This window comes from Histoplasma capsulatum, genomic scaffold (assembly GCF_000149585.1).
Source record: "Histoplasma capsulatum NAm1 scaffold_1 genomic scaffold, whole genome shotgun sequence".
Classification (NCBI taxonomy): domain Eukaryota; kingdom Fungi; phylum Ascomycota; class Eurotiomycetes; order Onygenales; family Ajellomycetaceae; genus Histoplasma; species Histoplasma mississippiense.
In genome coordinates, this window is record NW_001813982.1 from 6,050,279 (window position 1) to 6,069,194 (window position 18,916).

Sequence of the window (18,916 nt, forward strand, 5' to 3'; positions counted from 1 at the left end):
TAAGTCATTTTCAAATCGACATACATGTAATCTATGCTGAATGTACGAATATGACGAGAGAGGGACCTGACGGAGATGTCTGACTCTTGAGAGAAATGAATTGTTCATGGAAACCCGGATTTAACGTGCACTTAATATTACAAATTCACAATATGGGTATACAAAGAAGAAAAAGAAAAATTTAGAAGAAAATAGCTAGATATAATAGTTCTATAAATTGAGTTCTAATAGGGTTCTTGAATTGAGTGTTTTTGATTCTCGTTGCTGGGGCTCGGAAAAACTATTCCCGAAGCAAACCATTTATCAAAAAGAAAAAAAATAATCATCTCAACATTGAAATATACAGAAGGGGGAAATAACCTGCCAGTTCTGTGCGCTATCCAGCCACAGATTTACAATGGGAAAGCCAAAGACAAAAGAAAGACGCTCCTCCGCAAATGGCGTGCCGAATACAGCTTCGGAAATGCCTGCAAACCCCCTCACTCTCAATGCAGATTCGCTTCCCGACCTCTCTCTCAGCGTCCTCGCCAAATTGAAGAGGCGTATTGAACAAGGTTTCCAAGACCAGGAACCTCAGTCACAAAAGGATAAAAAGGTGTCTTTGAGTGAATTGAAACAGAAGACAAATGCAGGCCCGCAATCAGAGCCTAAGGCCGTCAACAAAAAAGGGAAGAAACGGGACAGGAACGGGGAAATAATAGCTCCTCAAGAAGGCAAGGAAAAGCCAAGGTCCAAATTTGACGAAAGAGGAGAAAATGGAAACTTATTGGAAAATGAAATATACGCCATCGGCGGAACTAAGGAGGACTATGATCTCCTTGCTGATGTCGAATCCGATTCGGAGATGGAAATCTTTGAGGATACCCCAAGGAAATACAGTGCGAAGGCGGTTAATGAACATACTCTGCGCAATGACATAGAAAAGATGCTGAAAGGGGATAATCCGTCTCCACCTCCAAAACCTGCAAGTAAGAAGGCTGTGGTTGCCGATATTGTCCCCATTGATCCCAAGCCAGCAAAGGAATCCAAGTCACTCCAGCAGGTCAAGCCATCAAAGGAAGCCCCAAAGCAAAATACTCTGAAGAAGCCAAACCCGAATCAGGAGGAGGTCTCCGTCCCTGGAAGGCTGGCGCAGCAGCGCGATACACGATCATCCAACTTGGTTAGCTTTTATTTTCCTTTTCTCTCTAATCTGGCTCAGAACTAATTTGATGTAGGCTATCGACCCTCGACCAGATTGGTATTCCATACCTTTGCCCGAAGTCTCTCTCGAATCGAAAAAGTGTAGCGGCATCTCCCGACAGATCTGGGATCGTATTCGAGAATATGCTGCATCGTTACTTGACTCGGAAAACCAAGCCTTTGCAACTTCACAACAATCCTCCTCATCCCATAAATTCTATTCCACGATCGTTTCCTCTGGGACCTTGAGTGATAAAGTATCGGCGTTAACACTTGCGGTACAAGAGTCACCTCTACACAATGTAAGAGCACTGGAGAACCTTATTGGACTGGCTAAAAAACGAAGCCGAGCTCAAGCTATTGAGGTTCTCAGATCTCTAAAAGATATATTTGCCCAAGGCACCCTTCTCCCCAGCGATCGGAGACTAAAATCACTTATCAATCAACCGGCGTTGGTGTCTGCCTTCGACGGTGTTTCAAGTAACTGGACGTCTTCCAACCCCTTACCAAAAGGGTTGGAGCGCAGCCACCTCATTGTTTGGGCCTTCGAGGACTTTCTAAAGGAGCAATACTTTGAGGTACTGAAAATCCTCGAAATTTGGTGTAACGATGAAATCGAGTTTTCAAGATCCAAGGCAGTAAGCTACGTTTACGAGCTCCTGAAAGAGAAGCCGGAACAGGAATCCAATTTGTTACGCCTCCTGGTCAATAAGCTTGGCGATCCGAACAAAAAGATAGCTTCACGGACGTCCTATCTTCTACTTCAACTTGAGCAGCTCATCCCCTATGAAACAACATAATATCAGCTGTCGAATCCCAACATTCTTTTCCGCCCAGGGCAAAGCCAGCACGCCAAGTATTATGCAATTATCACACTCAATCAGACCATCTTGAGAAGTGGCGAAGAAAATGTGGCAACGAAACTTCTCGATATCTATTTTGCTCTTTTCGTTACTCTATTGAAGCCAACCAAGAGCTCGACCAGTAACTCCGAACGTAAGCATGGGAAACACGATGCAAAATCTAAAAAGCGACATGGTGGCGCTGCGATCCCAAAAGGCCAGGCTCAGGAAACTGAGCTGCATGAGAAGTTGACTGCTGCTGTTTTGACTGGAGTCAATCGAGCTTACCCGTTTACTAGCTCTGATGTCGAAAAGTAAGTTATCCGAAATCCTGCTCTCTTTGAGCATTGATGTTAACCCTCCCTTTCTACTCGCAGACTTTCGAGGCATATTGACACCTTATTCCGTATCACTCATTCCTCAAATTTCAACACGAGTATCCAAGCCTTGGTGCTTATCCAGCAGCTGTCGTCGTCTCACCAAGTGTCGTTGCATCGATTTTATCGAACGCTATACGAGTCCCTACTCGACCCCCGACTGTCTACATCTTCGAAGCAATCGATGTACTTAAATATCTTGTATAAATCGCTGAAGGCTGACTTCAACGTTAAACGAGTTAAGGCTTTCGTGAAAAGACTAGTTCAAACCCTATCACTACATCACCCACCTTTCATTTGCGGGGTATTTTATTTAATAAGGGAACTTGAAAAGGCTTTCCCCAACCTGTCTGCCCTCATGGACGAGCCAGAGAACATCGAAGACGACGATGAGGAGGTTTTCAGAGATGTTCCCGAGGACGGAGAACAACCTGTAGACCAGACGCCAGTGGATGAAGGGAAGAAGGTTGAAAATAGATACGACCCTCGTAAAAGAGACCCCGAACATAGCAACGCCGATAGAAGTTGTCTCTGGGAACTAGTAAGTAGTCCTAATTTCGTTCCCAAATTCCTCGATGATTGTCGCTAATAAACAATATAGCTGCCTTACCTTGCTCATTTCCATCCTTCCGTGTCTGTCAATGCTTCGCATCTATTGCACCACGAACCGATGTCTGGCAAGCCGGATCTCTCTATTCATACTCTTACACATTTCTTAGACCGATTCGTCTATCGCAATCCCAAGGCGACTCCCAGAATGCGAGGAGCTTCCATTATGCAGCCGCTCGCTGGAGGCGAAAGTAAAGGCTTATTAATCACATCTGGAGGAATGGCCAAAGCCCATGAACCAGTGAACAGGGAAGAATTCTGGAAAAAGCAAAGCGACGAAGTCGCTGCTGAAGATGTCTTTTTCCACGAGTATTTCAATCGCATGGATAAGGATAACCTGCGCAAACAGAAGTCAAAAAAGAAGCTAGGTGCGCGAGAAAAGGGTGAGGATGAGAGCGATGCTGAGTCGGAGATTTGGAAGGCTCTTGTTCATTCTCGACCGGAACTTGAGGGCGAGGGTGAGAGTGAGGATGGTATCGACATTGATGATTTTGCATCCGCCATGGGCGATGAAGAAGATGATGGGCTTGGTGACGTTGAAATGGGCGATATGGAAAGCCTTGATGATGACGAGGAAGCCGAGGTAATATTTAACGATGAGAGTGATGAGCCAGAGGTTGAGGTGGAGCAAAGTGGAAGGGATTCGGCACAGGATATTGACAGTTTCGGAGGTTTTATGGATGAAGATGCGCTTGAAATGGACGTCTCAGATGAAGACGCGTTCCGAGGTAGTGATGATGATTTGCCTTCTGATCTGGACAATGGGGTTGAAGAGCTACTCGCTGAAACTTCGGGTAAAGGAAACAAATCTACGAGTAGACAGAAGAGGAAGAAACTCAAGCATCTTCCTGTTTTCGCGTCTGTGGATGATTATGCTGCCTTACTGGCGGATGAAAACCCGGATGATGGTATATGATATCCTTATACCTTTTCCTTGGGTGCGCTATGCATGTTGGTGGATGGAATGCTATGATAGATAGACCCTAGAAATTTTTGAACAATTGCTATTATTTTAAATTACATTTGAATGTATTAGCAGCAATGCATTCCAAGTGCTGAAGGAGTTGGGTGTAGATACAATGTCAAGCTATTGAAATCGACGCTTATAGACCGATGTTTGTGAGCAGGGCCACCAAAACATATTTTAAACAAAGAGGGAGCAAAATTGTACTTAAACTGTAGTAGCGACTCCTGGAAGTACAGCCATCATCTGAGTAAAAATTTGTGAAAGGTGAGCCCTACCAGAATCGAGTCAACATAACCCTCCTAGTGTGAGCCCAGGAAAACCCAACTCATGTAGTAAGTGCTTAGAAAGTAGTCCATCTCTTCCCCCAATTTCAGACAGACTACAACTCCCTCCGTCATCCAATTTTTTTTGCCGCAACCGGTCTTTAATTACTACACAAGCTTCACCCCATGCAGCGCAGGTACCCGCTAGTCCTTCAAAAAGGCTATAAGGAGTATCCGGCATGCGAAATTCACATTCGTCACGGAATTCACGGCGATGGAAAGGTGGCGTTTTTCGTGCGTAGAGTAATAACGTCAACGCCCTAGACAGGAAATAATCTGGTGTGAGTTGCTCCTCTACAGAAGCGACTGAGCCGGTTCTCTCTTTGAACGAGCGCCTCGCTAATGCGATGCGTTCCTTCCCGTACTCAAAGCTGTTGTATAATAATAAAAAAGGCCACGCATTCCCGGCGATGCCGTGGCATAATCCTCCCCCTTTGAATAGTAACCCGCGTTCCCACACTTGCTCACTTCCAAGCCGGATTGCTTTATCCCAGTCTGGTTCCCAAAATGAATGCATTAGGTGGATGTTGTTCTCCGCTTGGGCCAACAGGATTAGGAGACCTGGGGAACCATGGCAGATTTGTACATAAGGATCATGAAGGGAAGATGAACGGATGGGAACCGAGGATGGGAGATTGCCAGCGTTTTCGATAGTAAGCTTGCAGAGCCCACTTATAGTTTCAGCAATAATAGGTAGGTGGTTAATGGTGCCATCGTTAAGTTCATCAGGCTTGCAGGCGAGAAGGATGGACAAAATACCAGCTATATCCATGTTATTCTACTTTTCTCCTACCAGACTGGGGAGACTGCTTACTTATCCCATGGATTCTGCATGTATAAAAAGAAGTCAAGGCCGGATGTACCGTTTAGAGTGGAAGGAAAATCGGAAGAAACTCACGCTCCGAGATAGTATTTACCATGCCATGGCCACATAAGAGATAGGGCATCCTGCCCTCCGTATAAATCATTGTAATCACTAGCACCCACCTTCCCTGTCTCTATGATAACAGTTGCAAGCCTTGGGATCATTGTGAAAGCGGCGGTGAAAGCGGCAGTGTTTCCATCGTCCTTGCATTGTTGTCGAATCTGCAAAAGCGCCAACAATACGCCAGCACGTCCGTATAATGCTTCATCACCACCTACGGTCGTTCCTTGCTTGATCGCGAACTCAGTAGTGCGTTGGAGCATGATAATGTCATGGGAAGGCACCTTTTGCCTAGTAGGCCGAGCCAAACCAGCAAAGACTCGGAGGACGGAAGCACCAAGAGATGCTGATCCAAGCGGGGATAATCGACCAGGCCTCAAGGGAATGTCCTCTGGAACACTATAGCTAAGTCTTGAACAGGCCAGCTCATGGAATTCAGATGCAAGATGCAGAATTTCATCGTCGTCCTCAACATAACTCGCTTGTTGCTCAAGGCGGAGAAACATAAGAGCAACTCCTATTGGCAAAGTTGAACTCCAGCTACTTCCTGTGCAATGATAAGATCGTATAAACACATACCAAGAATCCCACTGTATATAGTGCCAGGCGCAATTGTATTCTCGGGAAGGGATCCAGGGACTTTTTCCTTGAGAATACCGGTGGCCCGCTTTACGGCCCCTTGCAGCTTGTAAAGCACTTGCTGCATCGTCCCATCGTCTAAGGTGACAAGTTCAAGCTGATTTCTGTAATACTGTAGAGACATAATAAATGATAAGCTGAAACGGAGATTTTCCGTAATAACCTGATGTTACTTCCTCATGCATCTGCTGCAGTTGAACTTGAAATACATTGCTTTGAAGGAGCGTTTGCCATAGCAGTGACAATCACTCGCGATGCGAAGGCGCTATATAAGCGGCTGAATTAAAGTTTCTTAGTCATGCAACCTCCGACAAGCAATTTCCATCGTGTCTGCCAATCATCTTTGCTCCAAGATCCAAGAAATCCCATAAATAGTACCACTGGGCCGCGCATTCACGGTCGAACAAGGGAATCAGACTAAGAACAATCATATTCAGACGGAGTCAACAGAGGCCAGCCGAGCTAAATTGTTTGGCATGCAGCCATCCGCCCACAATGCCCTACAAAACAGCACGCACTCCCAGTGCGGGAGCGCAAATTGCCAGGCATATAATTTCGCATTCGAGATGCTGTTGCAGCGCAATTAGCTGCTTTGATATAGCTAGTTCCCTCAAACCCCGCTATGGAAGGCGTCAAATACGATGGACAGGATATCGAGCAGATGTGGAGGGAAGCGTTGGTTGAATTCCATAAGCTCAGTGGCCACGATCCTCAGAAGTTTTCCGAACTCAGCATCGGCGACGTGATCGGAAAGATCAACCAGCAGAAGGAGCTCGACGACAAGAAAGCTGCAAAACATGGCAAGGCAAAGGAAGTTCTGAATAAGACCCTAACCTGCATTCAGACACTAGGAAGTCTTGTAGCCCAAGGCGCGTCGATGGTATGCAGATCTAGCTCATTGGCCATATTAACATCAGTGCTTCAATTTGGAAAACCGTCTCTAATTTTACCGCCTTCATCTCCAAGGTGTTCGGTCCGTCCGATCTCTGTTTTAATGCCGTTTCGTATCTTATTACTGTTGCCCAGAATTACAGCAAGATCTTTAGTGGAATTGCCGAACTCTTTGAACGCATCTCTCACTTCCTCGAGCGTTTCGAAGTCTACGTGAGGTCAAAGTCCTTGGGTGTCGAACTGGATATTCACCTAAGAAAAATAATTCACGAACTTCTCCGGAGTTTCATGCGGATCTGTGCTTTATCGATAAAGATTTCGAGGGAAAATAAATTATTGCTAGCCTTGGAGGTCTTCAGCTTCGGAAGCGACAAGGGCGTCCAGGCAGAGCTCGATGTTCTCGAGGCGCTTGTGAAACGTGAAACCGGAATGGGCGTTGCCTTGACACTAGAATCCGCGAAAATTACAGAGGGAAATGTCACCACTGGATTTGCAGAAACAAAAGGATCGTTGCAAAGCCTGAATAGTAAGGTTGATGGTGTGACTGGTCAACTTAGCCGGGTTTCGAATTATCTGGAGCAGCGGGAGTTTACAGAGAGAATGAACGAAACCGACGGAGCGTCTACGCGGAATAGTGAGAAAATTAAACACGCGCTCAAGATCGAGAAAGAGGTTTGGCGTAACGATCAGGAAGAGTTTATGAGAACTCGAGTTCCATCAACTGGACAGTGGTTGCTTAATGATTCCCAATTCATTGCATGGATCGGGGGAAAAAGCGACAAAGGTCCAATTCTTGCTTTGGAAGCCAAACAGGGCTATGGCAAAAGTTTTCTTTGCTCCATGGTCATTCGCCATCTGTTTCACCTGCATCCTCCTGCACATCAGGACTCTCGAACTTCAATTGCTTATTACTTCTTCCAAAAGGAAAATAAGGACGAGAAGTCAGTTAACAAAGCATTACGGGCTATAGTATGGCAGCTTACTGACAATGACGTGGTTTACCGAAAGTGGGTTGCTGCTGCTTGTAATAAACCAGAAGAATTCGGAAATTCTTTAGAATTATGGAAGCAATTAGTTTTTCAATTCTCAACAAAAACTGAAGCTACATTTTTTATTGTCCTTGATGGCATCGATGAAGCTGAAATGAGCTCCGGCCATCCGCTTATAGAAATTATTCGAGATATCTCATTAATATTTCGAGAGAAACGGCCACTGAGTATCCGATTGCTGTTGACCGGTAGACCAAGAGCCTTCATGGAAATTCGGAATGACCCAAAAATAGCGTTGTCGTCTATTACCTTGGGAATTAGAAACGAGGATGATATTGTCAAATATATCGATGCCCGAATGGATCACATGGAAATTCTAAAAAGATCAAACCACCCGGATATTCAAGAACTGAGAAGTTGCATTCGGGTCAAGCTTACAGGCGGCGTTGGAGGTGACTTTTTCAAGTTAAATTTCATGCTCACCGAGATTAGTAAGAAGAGAAGACGAAAAGAAATTGAAGAAGTCTTGGAGCATGCCGATGAAGACCGACTGGACACAATCGCTCGTGAAATTGATCGACTGAACAAGACACTTGGTGAAGAGGACATCCAGGAACTTAACGACCTCCTAGGGTTTGTTATTACCTCCATCAAGGCCCCAACCCTCGAATTACTCGAGGCTGTTCTTCTTGTCAAGAACGGCGAAGGTTCACTTGTGCCCCTACGAGAGCAGATACAAGACAAATATTCTGCTTTCCTGGAGATTGCGTCAGATGGCACGGTTTCGATCACGTCGGATGCTATCATTGACTTTTTCCGTAATGAAACATTTGCTGCAAAGGAACTCACACCAGGGCGGCGTGGTGCCGCCCTCCATGAAGCCGAGGTTGCAATTATTACGCGATTCTTGCGGAATGTTTGCGATGAGGAATTGTTCAACAAATTTGGATTCGAAGAATTCTTTAAACGCAAGTTGAGTAACAAGTCGGCTTGTATAAATGTCAATTTTGACCGCGCCAAAGTTGATATTGTCACTTACTGTCTCGACGCCATTTGTGGTGAACCCAGCGACCAGACGGCCTGTCTGGTGAATTATGCTTCCTATTTCCTTGTATATCACCTTGATGATGTTGATCTAGATCTAATAGCCCCCGAACCAAAAAGCTATATCGGGTCTCGTCTTATCAAACTTTTTTCCGACGAAGAGTGCATCAATGCATGGTGGACACCAGAACGAATGTGGATGTATGAAATGTGGACCTATGAAGATGCTAATATTATGACCACAATGAAATGGTTTAAGGACTCTGCTGTTGTTAAAGGCCTTTCGGAAGCGGAAAAAGAATGGCTTAATGGCTTAACGTCGAATTCAAAGCCGGATGATGATCTCCTTAGACCAACAGCGAAAATAATGGCAAAGCGTTGGTTAAGGTACTTAAACTGGGGTCTGGCAAAATCGGTCTTGTGGCTTTTAGGCTACGTCAATAAAGTATGTAAAGGACCCGCTGCCGTCATTAGTAAACTTGGATTAACATCGCTTTTAGATAAAATCTAGGATTGACGGTTCAGAACGCACGGCTCGGACTCCGTACCCGACCGAGGAACAGATTTTGGAGTTGGAAAGTTGGGCAGAGTCTGAGTTAAATGTCACAGAAAAAGACAAGTATTGGAAACTGCAAATGGCATTCACGTTCGTTGATTTCAGATTGGGCAAAAAAGCTGTTGAGCTCAGCCTGTCTTCTTGTGAGGATGAACCTGACAGCTGGGAACCTCAATTCTGTCTTGCTAGGGCATATGCCCAAATCAACGAGCCTAAAAAAGCGCTGCAAGTATTGTCTTCAGTAATTGAGGCGTTCCGAGAGGACCAAACCCTTCTGGAAGAGAGAAGAGATTTTTTCTGCACGGAAGTGCTCCGCTCACAGGGGCAATGGAGTTGCTGCGTTAACGAATACGATGCCTCGATGGCTGCTTTTGCAGAAATAAGCAACTACCAACCTGACAACTATTGGAGTGTTTGCAGCATGATTGACACAATGTATAAAGAGGAGAAATATTCGGATATTATAGCTCTCCTCAAGAATATGCAACACCAGACGAATCCTGAGGGACTGAACCGTCTAGTCGCCATGGTGCATGAATTTGCTCACGATCATGTGTACCACCAAAATGTTATCGATGCCGGCAAACATTCAAATCAGTGGGGAGTACTGAAGGAAATATACCGACTTTCCATAGATGCAGCCAAAAATTACCCAAACAAGAGAATTCTAATCTTCATCCGTCGTTGGTATGGTATCGCATTGTATAAGTTCCCCGAGTCAGATGACGATCGCAAAGAGGCGATCTCTGTCTGGGAAGAAAATGTCGGACTAGCCTCAACTTCAAAGGAAGATTTTTTGGGCACTCTCGACAGTCCAACCATCGATTATCTAGCATCTATCTATCTTGAAAGGGCTAAGGATGAAGCCTTTGATGGGCCTCTCGCCGAACACTACATTGCCCAGCTCCTACGCCTTTGTGAACTGCTGCCAGAGAAATGCCACACAAACTTTGGACGGCTTATTCTAGCAAGGTTGTATTTCTTGATGGGAAAGCGAGATAATGCTTTAGAGGCTGTCAAATGGTTCGTGAAATTCGGCCTCGATCTTCTTTCTGATGAAGACCTTGCCAACGATTCGGACGGATATTACGTACTAGCAACCTCCCTCCACTTTGTCGATGATGTCAATTCGTTAGCTGCGTGGTCATTATTGTGCCCTCTAGTGGAAGAAACCGAGGACCAGGGTCAACAAACAGCAATTCGAGGTCAGGCTGATGAGATACCTGAACAGGATGCAGCAGACGAAATCAACCCTCATTCAGGTCCCGAAGAGCACACCCCATTGGATGTTCGTAGTGGAATGGCGGATAATAATATCATTTCAGCTGGGGAAGATGAAGGATGTGAAGAAACAGATACCAGGGAACCACATTATTTGGGGGAGGAACCTGGTATTCTCTCCGATGCTGAAAATAACAACCAATTGTCCGCATCCGATGAAGATTCGATGTCTCGAGTGCCGTCTCCATCTCCCTCCTTCGAATCCCGCGTAGGAACGCTGTACATCAGATGTGATGGTAACCGCTACTGCGACCGAACCTGGACCTTTGCTAATGACATATATGTGTGTAAGGATTGTTTGAAAGTGCACTTATGCAAATATTGCTTTGACAAGTTGCAGGCGGGTACCTTGCGAGATATCTGTTCCAGGAGATCAGTAGTTTGCGAGAAATCGCACGAGTTCTTGCATGTGCCAAGATGGAATGATGAGGAAGCCAGTAGGATACCTAACGGACATGTGAAAGTAGGTGAGAATGTTATTACCATTACAGACTGGGTGAATAATATGCGAAGCCAATACGGGCTCACCGTGGGAGAAGGAAGTGATGCGCAGATTGGTATGGCAGTGGAATGAGTTCTGGATAATTTTTTCTAAACGTTCTGGATTTTTTCATTTTAAAGTTTCTGTTGCGATATTATTAATTATGATATGCTTTATTCGTCCAATGCTCAAGCACGGTTTTCCTTCGAAGGAATGCCAATGTAAATTTTACCTCTTACAGAATGAATAGGGCCAGATGCAATATAACTAATTGACATGCTCAACAGTAGCTTGGATAGTTATGTATGAAATAGTTACAACTATATAGCGCTGTGCCTTTTTTCTGGGCTGTAGTCAAGCCCTTCTCTCTCGAGTCTAAGGTATCGTTTGTTGGAAATGGCTAAGATCTGATCCTCCACACGGATGGCTGGAAACCTTGTGTAGGATTCAGGGTTGTTAGTGGGATAAAATCTAACTGATGGCGGGCGGATTTGGTCACTAACAGGTTTCACAGCATCCAACTGGCTGCGGGCTCGGTCAGCTGCACTAAACCTCTCTTTTTTATGCCTGGCATGTAGGAGGAATATGTGGAGAGCATCCTTCTATTATCCTCTGTCTTCCTTTGCGCTCTCATCTAGAATTAAACCCGAAACCCTTGCGGGCACCACTCTACACTAATCTGTAACACGATCCGTATGAATTAGCTGACTGCCGTGTTCACCCATAGCAAAAACCATACTTTCTCATGCGAGCCATCCGTATGATCAAACTATTTTTCTATCTCCCCTCGGCTTTCCGCCTCGAGGGGGGTCTATTCTCGTCGCAACGGCGTCAGATCTAGAATCAGGTGTAACCACGCCCTTGCTCAAAGATGATAACCTAACGGGTTTCAACGACGATGTCGATGGTGGCAATAACGATCGCGCTCAGATAATCAACACGAAGCGGTCGCGGAGAAGGAATAGACATGATGAGACGGCTACCTCTACCTCGTCTGCGTCAAGAGACGTTGCCTCCAAGCAGTTGGACTCGGAGGATGGTAATTCTATCAAGTATCGGACTTGCAGCTGGCAAAAGGTAAAGCCTCTTTGGATTAAAGATGTCTATGAGCTGTCCAGGGTCGAGGGTGATATTACTCTGGAACAGATGGAACAGATTAATCATTGTCGTCATCCTCCTCTAAAGTCACAAGGGGAAACAAAATACTTCCCAAGTTAAAACTCCCAGGAAAAATGGATGTTGACAGCTAACGTTGTACAGACTTCAGCGTTGCTCTTCTCAGAATACATCTGCCTAGCCGTCATGTCATTCCCATACTCTTATTCCGTTCTCGGTCTTGTACCTGGTTTGGTTTTGACGATTTTGGTGGCTGCGGTAGTTCTATACACCTCCTTGATCATCTGGTGAGCTGAAATAGGAGCCCTACAGAAGGCGCAATATTCAAAGTAATAACTGTTAGCACCATAACCAGGGAATTTTGTCTCCGTCATCCCGAAGTTGGAGACGTTTGTGATATTGGGCAGCACCTCTTTTACGATTCCCAGCTTGCATGGTACCTTACGGCGGCAATGTTTTTGCTCAATAATACTTTCATTCAGGTATGTACTGTACGTACTTTCCACATTTCCACACCACCTTTGTGAGTGATTACCACAGGGTAGGGTAAAATTTTCCCAACTAATTAACCATATAAATATCAGGGATTGCATTGCTTGGTGGGCGCGAAATATCTCAATGTGATGACCAACCACGGCGCTTGTACCATAATATTCGTAGCAATAACCACCATCATTTCATTCATTTGTTCTCTTCCTAGAACTTTCAACACCCTATCAAAACTCGCGAGTCTATCTGCGTTCTTTACATTCATTTCGGTAGCGCTAGCAACGATTTTTGCTGCTATCCAACCACATCCGGCGCGGTTTACTCCGGACCCGGACAGTGGGGAAGGGGCCGGGGGAGGGGAGCCTGTTGTACTCCTTTGGCCGGCTGCAGGGACGACCTTCATTGCCGCTATGGGAGCGTTCTTGAACATCATCTATACGTTCATTGGCCAGGTCACTCTCCCCAGCTTCATCGCAGAGATGAAGAACCCCAAGGAGTTCAACAAGTCTCTATATGTTGTTACCATCGCAGAGGTAATCGTATTCAGCATCGTTGGCTCCGTCATCTACGCGTACACTGGAAATCAATACATGACATCACCAGCGTTCGACTCACTGAGCAACAGCGTCCATAAAAAGATCTCGTTCTCGTTTATGGTTCCAACATTGATTTTCCTCGGCGTGCTGTATGCTTCTATTTCTGCCAGGTTCATATTTTTCCGTTTGTTCGACGGAACCCATCACAAGGGGAATCACACGGTTGTTGGGTGGCTGTCTTGGGGAGCTATTCTGGCGGCAACCTGGGCCGTCGCTTTCATGATTGCTGAGATTATTCCATTTTTCTCTGACCTGCTTTCCATCATGAGCTCGCTTTTCGATTCTTTTTTCGGCTTTGTATTCTGGGGCATTGCGTATATACGCATGCGGGGAGTGGATTATGGTTCAGACTTCTACCGAAAGCGTGGGTGGCGTGGGTGGCTAGGAATCATTCTCAACCTCGCTATCATTGGGATGGGGTTCTACTTTCTAGGTCCTGGAACTTACGTAGGTCGCTAACTGTTGTGAATTGTTTCTTCTTTTTTTAATGCTTATGAATTTGCGCAGATGATGCTAATACTTTTGAAAAACCCAGGCTTCTGTTGAAAGCGTCCTTCTTAAATACCAAGAAGGGAATTTTGGAAGTGCGTTTTCATGTGCGGATAATAGTTTATAGAAGCGGGCCTCACTGGATGACATTGGTGTGATTTAATCATTTTTTGGATATCCCTCACGTCTAGAGGCACGATGGTCCACTTAATCACAAAATTAAGATTAAATTTGTTTGTTATTAGAGGTAGGTATCCCCAAACAAATCAAAAACGTGTAAACTGTGACACTAGAAGACTCAATCACAGCATACCGGAAACGAAAAGGAATAGAAAATATTACTGTGCGAGATTACTGTGCAAGGCGAGAGTCCACTATCACAAATCGAAGGTGGTATCCCAAAGCATAATATAATTTCACGCATAGCGGACATGAAACACAGAAAGCCGGAGAAAAGAGTGGTGAAAAAAAAAAGCAGGACATACTTGCAAATATGTCAAGAATTAAGCGGAAAATGCCGGAGAGGTTTAAGGCATTCATCAGAATGCATATCAGAAATATCTGGAGAAAGGGCGAAAGAAAGGGGAAACAAACTGAACTCAATGTCAAAAATCGGGAGAAGTGGACACCTTCTCAAGAGGACCAAAAGAGAGGTCAAAAGATGAAGAAAGGAAAACGAAAGGTAAGAGAGAAGAAAGAAGTTTCCAATAAGAAACCATTTATCCTCAACTCCGAATTATGCATATCCCTTTTTTTTTTCAAGTTTCGTTATCCTCAGCAAACGTAAAAGCCTCTCGGATCGTCCAATGCTTCAATCCTTCAATGGGCTCCTGATACATCTCAGCCAAAAACTCACCTGCCGCAAAAGTAGCATAGTGTTCCATATCCAAAGCCTCCTCAGCGTCTTTTATCCTTATGGGATGCACAGTTCTGCCGTACTCCGCATCTATGCCAGTGGGTACTACGGGATCAATAGTGTCTAGCAATTCGAGCGGTTCGGGAATGAGCTGGATAAGCGGCTGATCCAGCTTTGTTTCCATATAATCTGCGTACATAGGCGGTTGTGGCCATGTGTATTTCTTCTGCCTGTCAAGTTTCTTCTTCATGAGTTGCTGAACGTCGCAATTTTCGTCACCTTCGTCTGCTGGATCTTCGATTACTTCTGCTTCTTCCTCTTCTTCCTCTACTTCTTCTTCTTCTACTACAAGACCCTGCCTGCGCAACATGTCCTCCTCGTCTCTCTTTTTGTAATATCCCGCCCAGGCGCCAGTTGTAAGTTGAGGGTGACATCCTGTGAGTGCGGAGAGACCGAGAACTTCCCTCCGGTACATTTTTACATGCGTGGTCTCGAGCTCCTTGGCTTGTATACGGAGAGTGGATATTGGGGGCGTGGAGCTTTTGCCATCCAAGAAGGACCTCAGAGTTGTTAGGCCGCGGGCTATTTTCTCCCGGGTTTCCTCCATTGTTTCCGGCAGGGTCGTGTGCGGGAGGAGTGGCTTGAAGATGGGGAAGAGAGCCTTAGAAGCGGGTCGTAAGCCTGCTCGCCGCGTTAGCTGATCAAAAGGGTTTGTTGAGGAACATGGGAGTAAAAGTGACTCCGTGTTAATGGATATATTCTGTGTGTCATGAGATTCGGGTTGGTCAGTTGCTGTTGACTTCTTTGGGAATTCACGTTCAGCTTGGCAACCAAGCCGTGGTCGACTACGGCAATCCACCCGTTTAATCCCATGCGTCATACTGCTCGCGACGGCGAGTCGCAGCATATGTTGCTGCCACAATTTGGTCCCCCGGTGTATCTTTTTTCTTCGCTTCTATAGCTTCAAAATAGCGGCGTATTTTCCAGTGCACCTTCCAGGGCCTTAGTCTTATCGCCTTTTTCAAATCGAATTTGACGGGCTTGGGCTGCTTGACGATCGTGCAAATTGACCTTTGCCAAGTTGGTATTCGGTCTCTGCGATCCTCCTTCTCATGTGTCAAAAGGAATGAAGGTGGCACATCAACATCCTCACTGTATTGTGAGATGTCAACCTGTTTTTCTTTGCCCTTCGAAACAACTTTTGATTGTTCCAAGTCGTTGTCGGGAACCAAGTCCTGGAAATTTGTCCTTTCTTCTAGAGAAAACGGATCGCAAGACTCGACAGCACATTCAGCATTATCATCATCCTCCATGAAAAAAACTGGTAACTTCCGGATCGGGGGCCGAGCAGGTCCAGGAACGCATGGCTCTTCGCTTTCAATCAAGGAAGGTGACAGTGGCAGCTCATAACCAGTGGTCTTATATACATCAACTGCGAAGCTCAGAGAAGACTTTACAGTGCTCAAATTGGAGAATCCTCTCGCAGGAATACCTTCTGTCTTCTTCATGATAAACCCACTGCATGATTTTGGTTTCTTTTCTGCCAATCGATCATTTCCAGGTGTTGAATATAAACTGTGCCACCCAGGATAGCCTGCTAATCTGTCAACATTCGATTTGACGAACGGAGTTATGAACGATAACTTGTGAAGAATAAGTTCTTCCGTCCATTCTTTTTGGGCGTCTTTTGCGTGATGATACCGGCCGATTCCTGCCATCGGATAGGAGGCGCCAGAGCGACCTATGAAATACCAGGACTGCTTAGGGATTTGGTCGTGACAATGTTGGGGTAGATGCAAACCTTTTTGTCTAGTTGCTTTCTTATTGCCATCTTAAATTGGTATCAGTATCCGAATTTGTGCCTATGGGACGTCAGCCAGGGTGTGTTATTTACTCACCATCCCTGTCACCGTCACCCAGTTTCCCAGTTCTATTTCCCCCTTCCACTTCTTCCTCTTCATCGTCTGACGGCCTATCGTTAAGCGACCTATTCTCCTCTAGCTCTCCAATAAACATATCCCATTCTTCCTCAGCAGACGTGCAAATTTTCCTGTGGCTGCGTCGCGTCGGCACGTTTGATGACTGCGGATCATCATTAATACTGGATGCTGAAGTGCCCATCTCCGCTATAGCCGTTTCCCACGCCCTAGCTGAAAGCTCATGCGCTTTCTCAAGTCGCGTTATGTGCAACCTGTCCGCAAGGCCTGCACGTGGATAGAGTAAGCGGTTCATCACGATACTATTAAATGAAGACGTTGGGAGACGCATACCTCTCCCAAGACACTTATCCAGGAGTTGATCCCACACACTATTTCTGATTACCGACGTGAAGCGCTCACATGCAGCTTCGAGCGTTAGAGACGACATCTCCGCATTATTAGGAGCAACTACATGGGTATGAAAATAAAATGAAAAGACATGGGTAGAGAGAATAGTGGTCTTCTTTTCAGAAAGGAAGTTGGAAAAAGAACAGTGTGCTGAACTGAAAACACTGCAGAGTGCAAGAAATTTAGAAGAAAGAAATAGGGTAAACACAACAGAAGTCAACAACAGCATGGCTCCTTATAAAATGGAGGCAAGGGTTTGAAGTTGCCGAGTGATAAATTCTGGACTCTGGGTGTGCTCGTGAGGCCTGGGGAAGAAAATATCTAAGCCTCGCCACACTAGGTAAGTGAAAGGAAAAAGTATATAAAGAAAAAAAAGCAGTTGTATGTGTATAGTAGAAATAGACAAGAATCTACTACATTATATGTGAATATCCGCAGAGGATTAGTGGCCATGTGAAAGATAACTTGTATAATCGCAGCTATAAGAACCAGGATGCTGAGAAACTGCAGTGCACAGGTCAGAAAAAGGCATGAATATTGCAGGTTTGAATGTCAAATAATATCTCAAAAAGCGAATGTGTTTGCAGCGTTCACATGCCATATTTTTGATAAGGAGGCCACGGTATACTCCAGAATCTCATTCACAGACAGCTGCTGCGAGAGGTTTCGCATTGAAAGTCGAATACGCCGCGTGATTCAGAGAAAAAAACCCAATACAAAATGGGTAGAATGTTAACATCAAGTAAGGCCATAACGTCTGCTGGATCCCATACCATTTGGCGTTCAGATTAAAAATGGTAGCCCTTCAATGCATCGTTTGGGAAGTGACCACGCCCAGGGCAGGAGAGCAACAGCCGGCCGGCCCTAAAAGACATTGAAATCCCCAGCATGACTAGCAATTGGTAACAGAACACATATCCGACTTAGAATAGACGGCTACAGTATGGCGTTGAAAAGCTTCTTGGGGATTGGGGTCCTTCTTTCAATCCTGGCTGTCGGCATTTGTCCCCATCGTTCCCAAGAACCAAAGCTGCCCCTGATATTTAACGAATCAATTAGCATGTCAACAAAGAACACAAAGGAAATAAAAAGCTAACTATCACTACACTTGCCTCACCATCCCTTCCCATCTTCTTGTTGTTTGCACTCATCAATTGGCTGCTGTAATATCCTATTGATGTTGATGTTGGAGTTGGTGGTATTGATGTTGGGATAAAGTTCGTCCGACGCCAAGCCATCACCTTTTCTCCCCAGAAATCACGTCATTTCAACGGCGCTTTTCATTTCTCTTCAAGGAGATTTATTCTTCTGAAATCACATATATTATAGCTACGGACACCTTCCCATTACTGTCCATACTCCCTTTCTCCTCTCGGATTCAAATTTTCAGGCCGATCTTCAACTTGCTACCCCGCCACCCCGCCGATTGCTCGCGAGCCCGCTTACAGAAGAAAACCCCTACCGACGACCTCAACCCTCAATTGACCAACAAATAATTTCCCATACTGATCAAACTCAGTATCACCAACATGGCGACGTATGATTCCAGACATTTGATGGGTTTTAACCCTGCCATCAACCCATCTAATCCCAACCAAACAGCAACATAACATACCACCCCCCACACCTAACTCGCGCCGAGCGCATCGCCCTCTGCAGACAACAAGGCCTCACAATCTGGCTCACCGGCCTCTCCGCCTCCGGCAAATCTACCATCGCCGTCGAGCTTGAACACCAGCTCCTAACCCAGTACAATGTCGCCGCCTACCGACTGGACGGCGACAACATCCGCTTCGGCCTCAACAAGGACCTCGGCTTCAGCGAGGCGGACCGCAATGAGAACATCCGGCGCATCGCGGAGTTGCGAAACTGTTCGCGGACAGCAACACCATCGCCATCACCTCGTTTATCTCGCCCTATCGCAAGGACCGTGAGTT

General features: G+C 45.5%; 6 protein-coding genes across 6 annotated transcripts in view; 3 read left to right on the top strand and 3 right to left on the bottom strand.

The window, feature by feature from the left end:
• Positions 1 to 397: 397 nt before the first annotated feature.
• HCAG_01737 (conserved hypothetical protein) lies at positions 398 to 3,926 on the top strand (the record flags this gene model as incomplete). The annotated part of the gene is made up of 5 exons (XM_001544640.1): positions 398 to 1,162; positions 1,218 to 1,820; positions 1,989 to 2,338; positions 2,402 to 2,942; positions 3,003 to 3,926. The coding sequence occupies 5 exons, from the start codon at positions 398 to 400 to the stop codon at positions 3,924 to 3,926; spliced, it is 3,183 nt and encodes a 1,060-aa protein (XP_001544690.1).
• A 255-nt stretch (positions 3,927 to 4,181) lies between these two features.
• HCAG_01738 (predicted protein) lies at positions 4,182 to 5,988 on the bottom strand (the record flags this gene model as incomplete). The annotated part of the gene is made up of 4 exons (XM_001544641.1): positions 4,182 to 4,220; positions 4,410 to 4,971; positions 5,199 to 5,742; positions 5,805 to 5,988. The coding sequence occupies 4 exons, from the start codon at positions 5,986 to 5,988 to the stop codon at positions 4,182 to 4,184; spliced, it is 1,329 nt and encodes a 442-aa protein (XP_001544691.1).
• Positions 5,989 to 6,486: 498 nt separating this feature from the next.
• On the top strand, positions 6,487 to 14,076 carry HCAG_01739 (conserved hypothetical protein; the record flags this gene model as incomplete). Its single annotated transcript, XM_001544642.1, has 10 exons — positions 6,487 to 6,744; positions 6,831 to 9,233; positions 9,289 to 11,182; positions 11,612 to 11,680; positions 11,834 to 12,232; positions 12,367 to 12,480; positions 12,535 to 12,704; positions 12,807 to 13,754; positions 13,843 to 13,891; positions 14,042 to 14,076. 10 exons carry the CDS (start codon positions 6,487 to 6,489, stop codon positions 14,074 to 14,076), a joined length of 6,339 nt encoding a protein of 2,112 aa, XP_001544692.1.
• Positions 14,077 to 14,554: 478 nt separating this feature from the next.
• On the bottom strand, positions 14,555 to 15,259 carry HCAG_01740 (predicted protein; the record flags this gene model as incomplete). The annotated part of the gene is made up of 1 exon (XM_001544643.1): positions 14,555 to 15,259. The coding sequence occupies one exon, from the start codon at positions 15,257 to 15,259 to the stop codon at positions 14,555 to 14,557; it is 705 nt and encodes a 234-aa protein (XP_001544693.1).
• Positions 15,260 to 15,515: 256 nt separating this feature from the next.
• Positions 15,516 to 17,019, bottom strand: HCAG_01741 (predicted protein; the record flags this gene model as incomplete). The annotated part of the gene is made up of 3 exons (XM_001544644.1): positions 15,516 to 16,483; positions 16,551 to 16,856; positions 16,923 to 17,019. 3 exons carry the CDS (start codon positions 17,017 to 17,019, stop codon positions 15,516 to 15,518), a joined length of 1,371 nt encoding a protein of 456 aa, XP_001544694.1.
• Positions 17,020 to 18,508: 1,489 nt separating this feature from the next.
• The window catches only part of HCAG_01742 (adenylyl-sulfate kinase), a gene marked incomplete at both ends in the record, with an annotated part of 800 nt that continues 392 nt past the window's right edge, over positions 18,509 to 18,916 (top strand). The window contains 2 exons of the mRNA XM_001544645.1: positions 18,509 to 18,516; positions 18,639 to 18,909. Of these exons, the coding sequence (XP_001544695.1) occupies positions 18,509 to 18,516; positions 18,639 to 18,909 (279 nt within the window). The remainder of the gene's footprint in view (positions 18,517 to 18,638; positions 18,910 to 18,916) is intronic.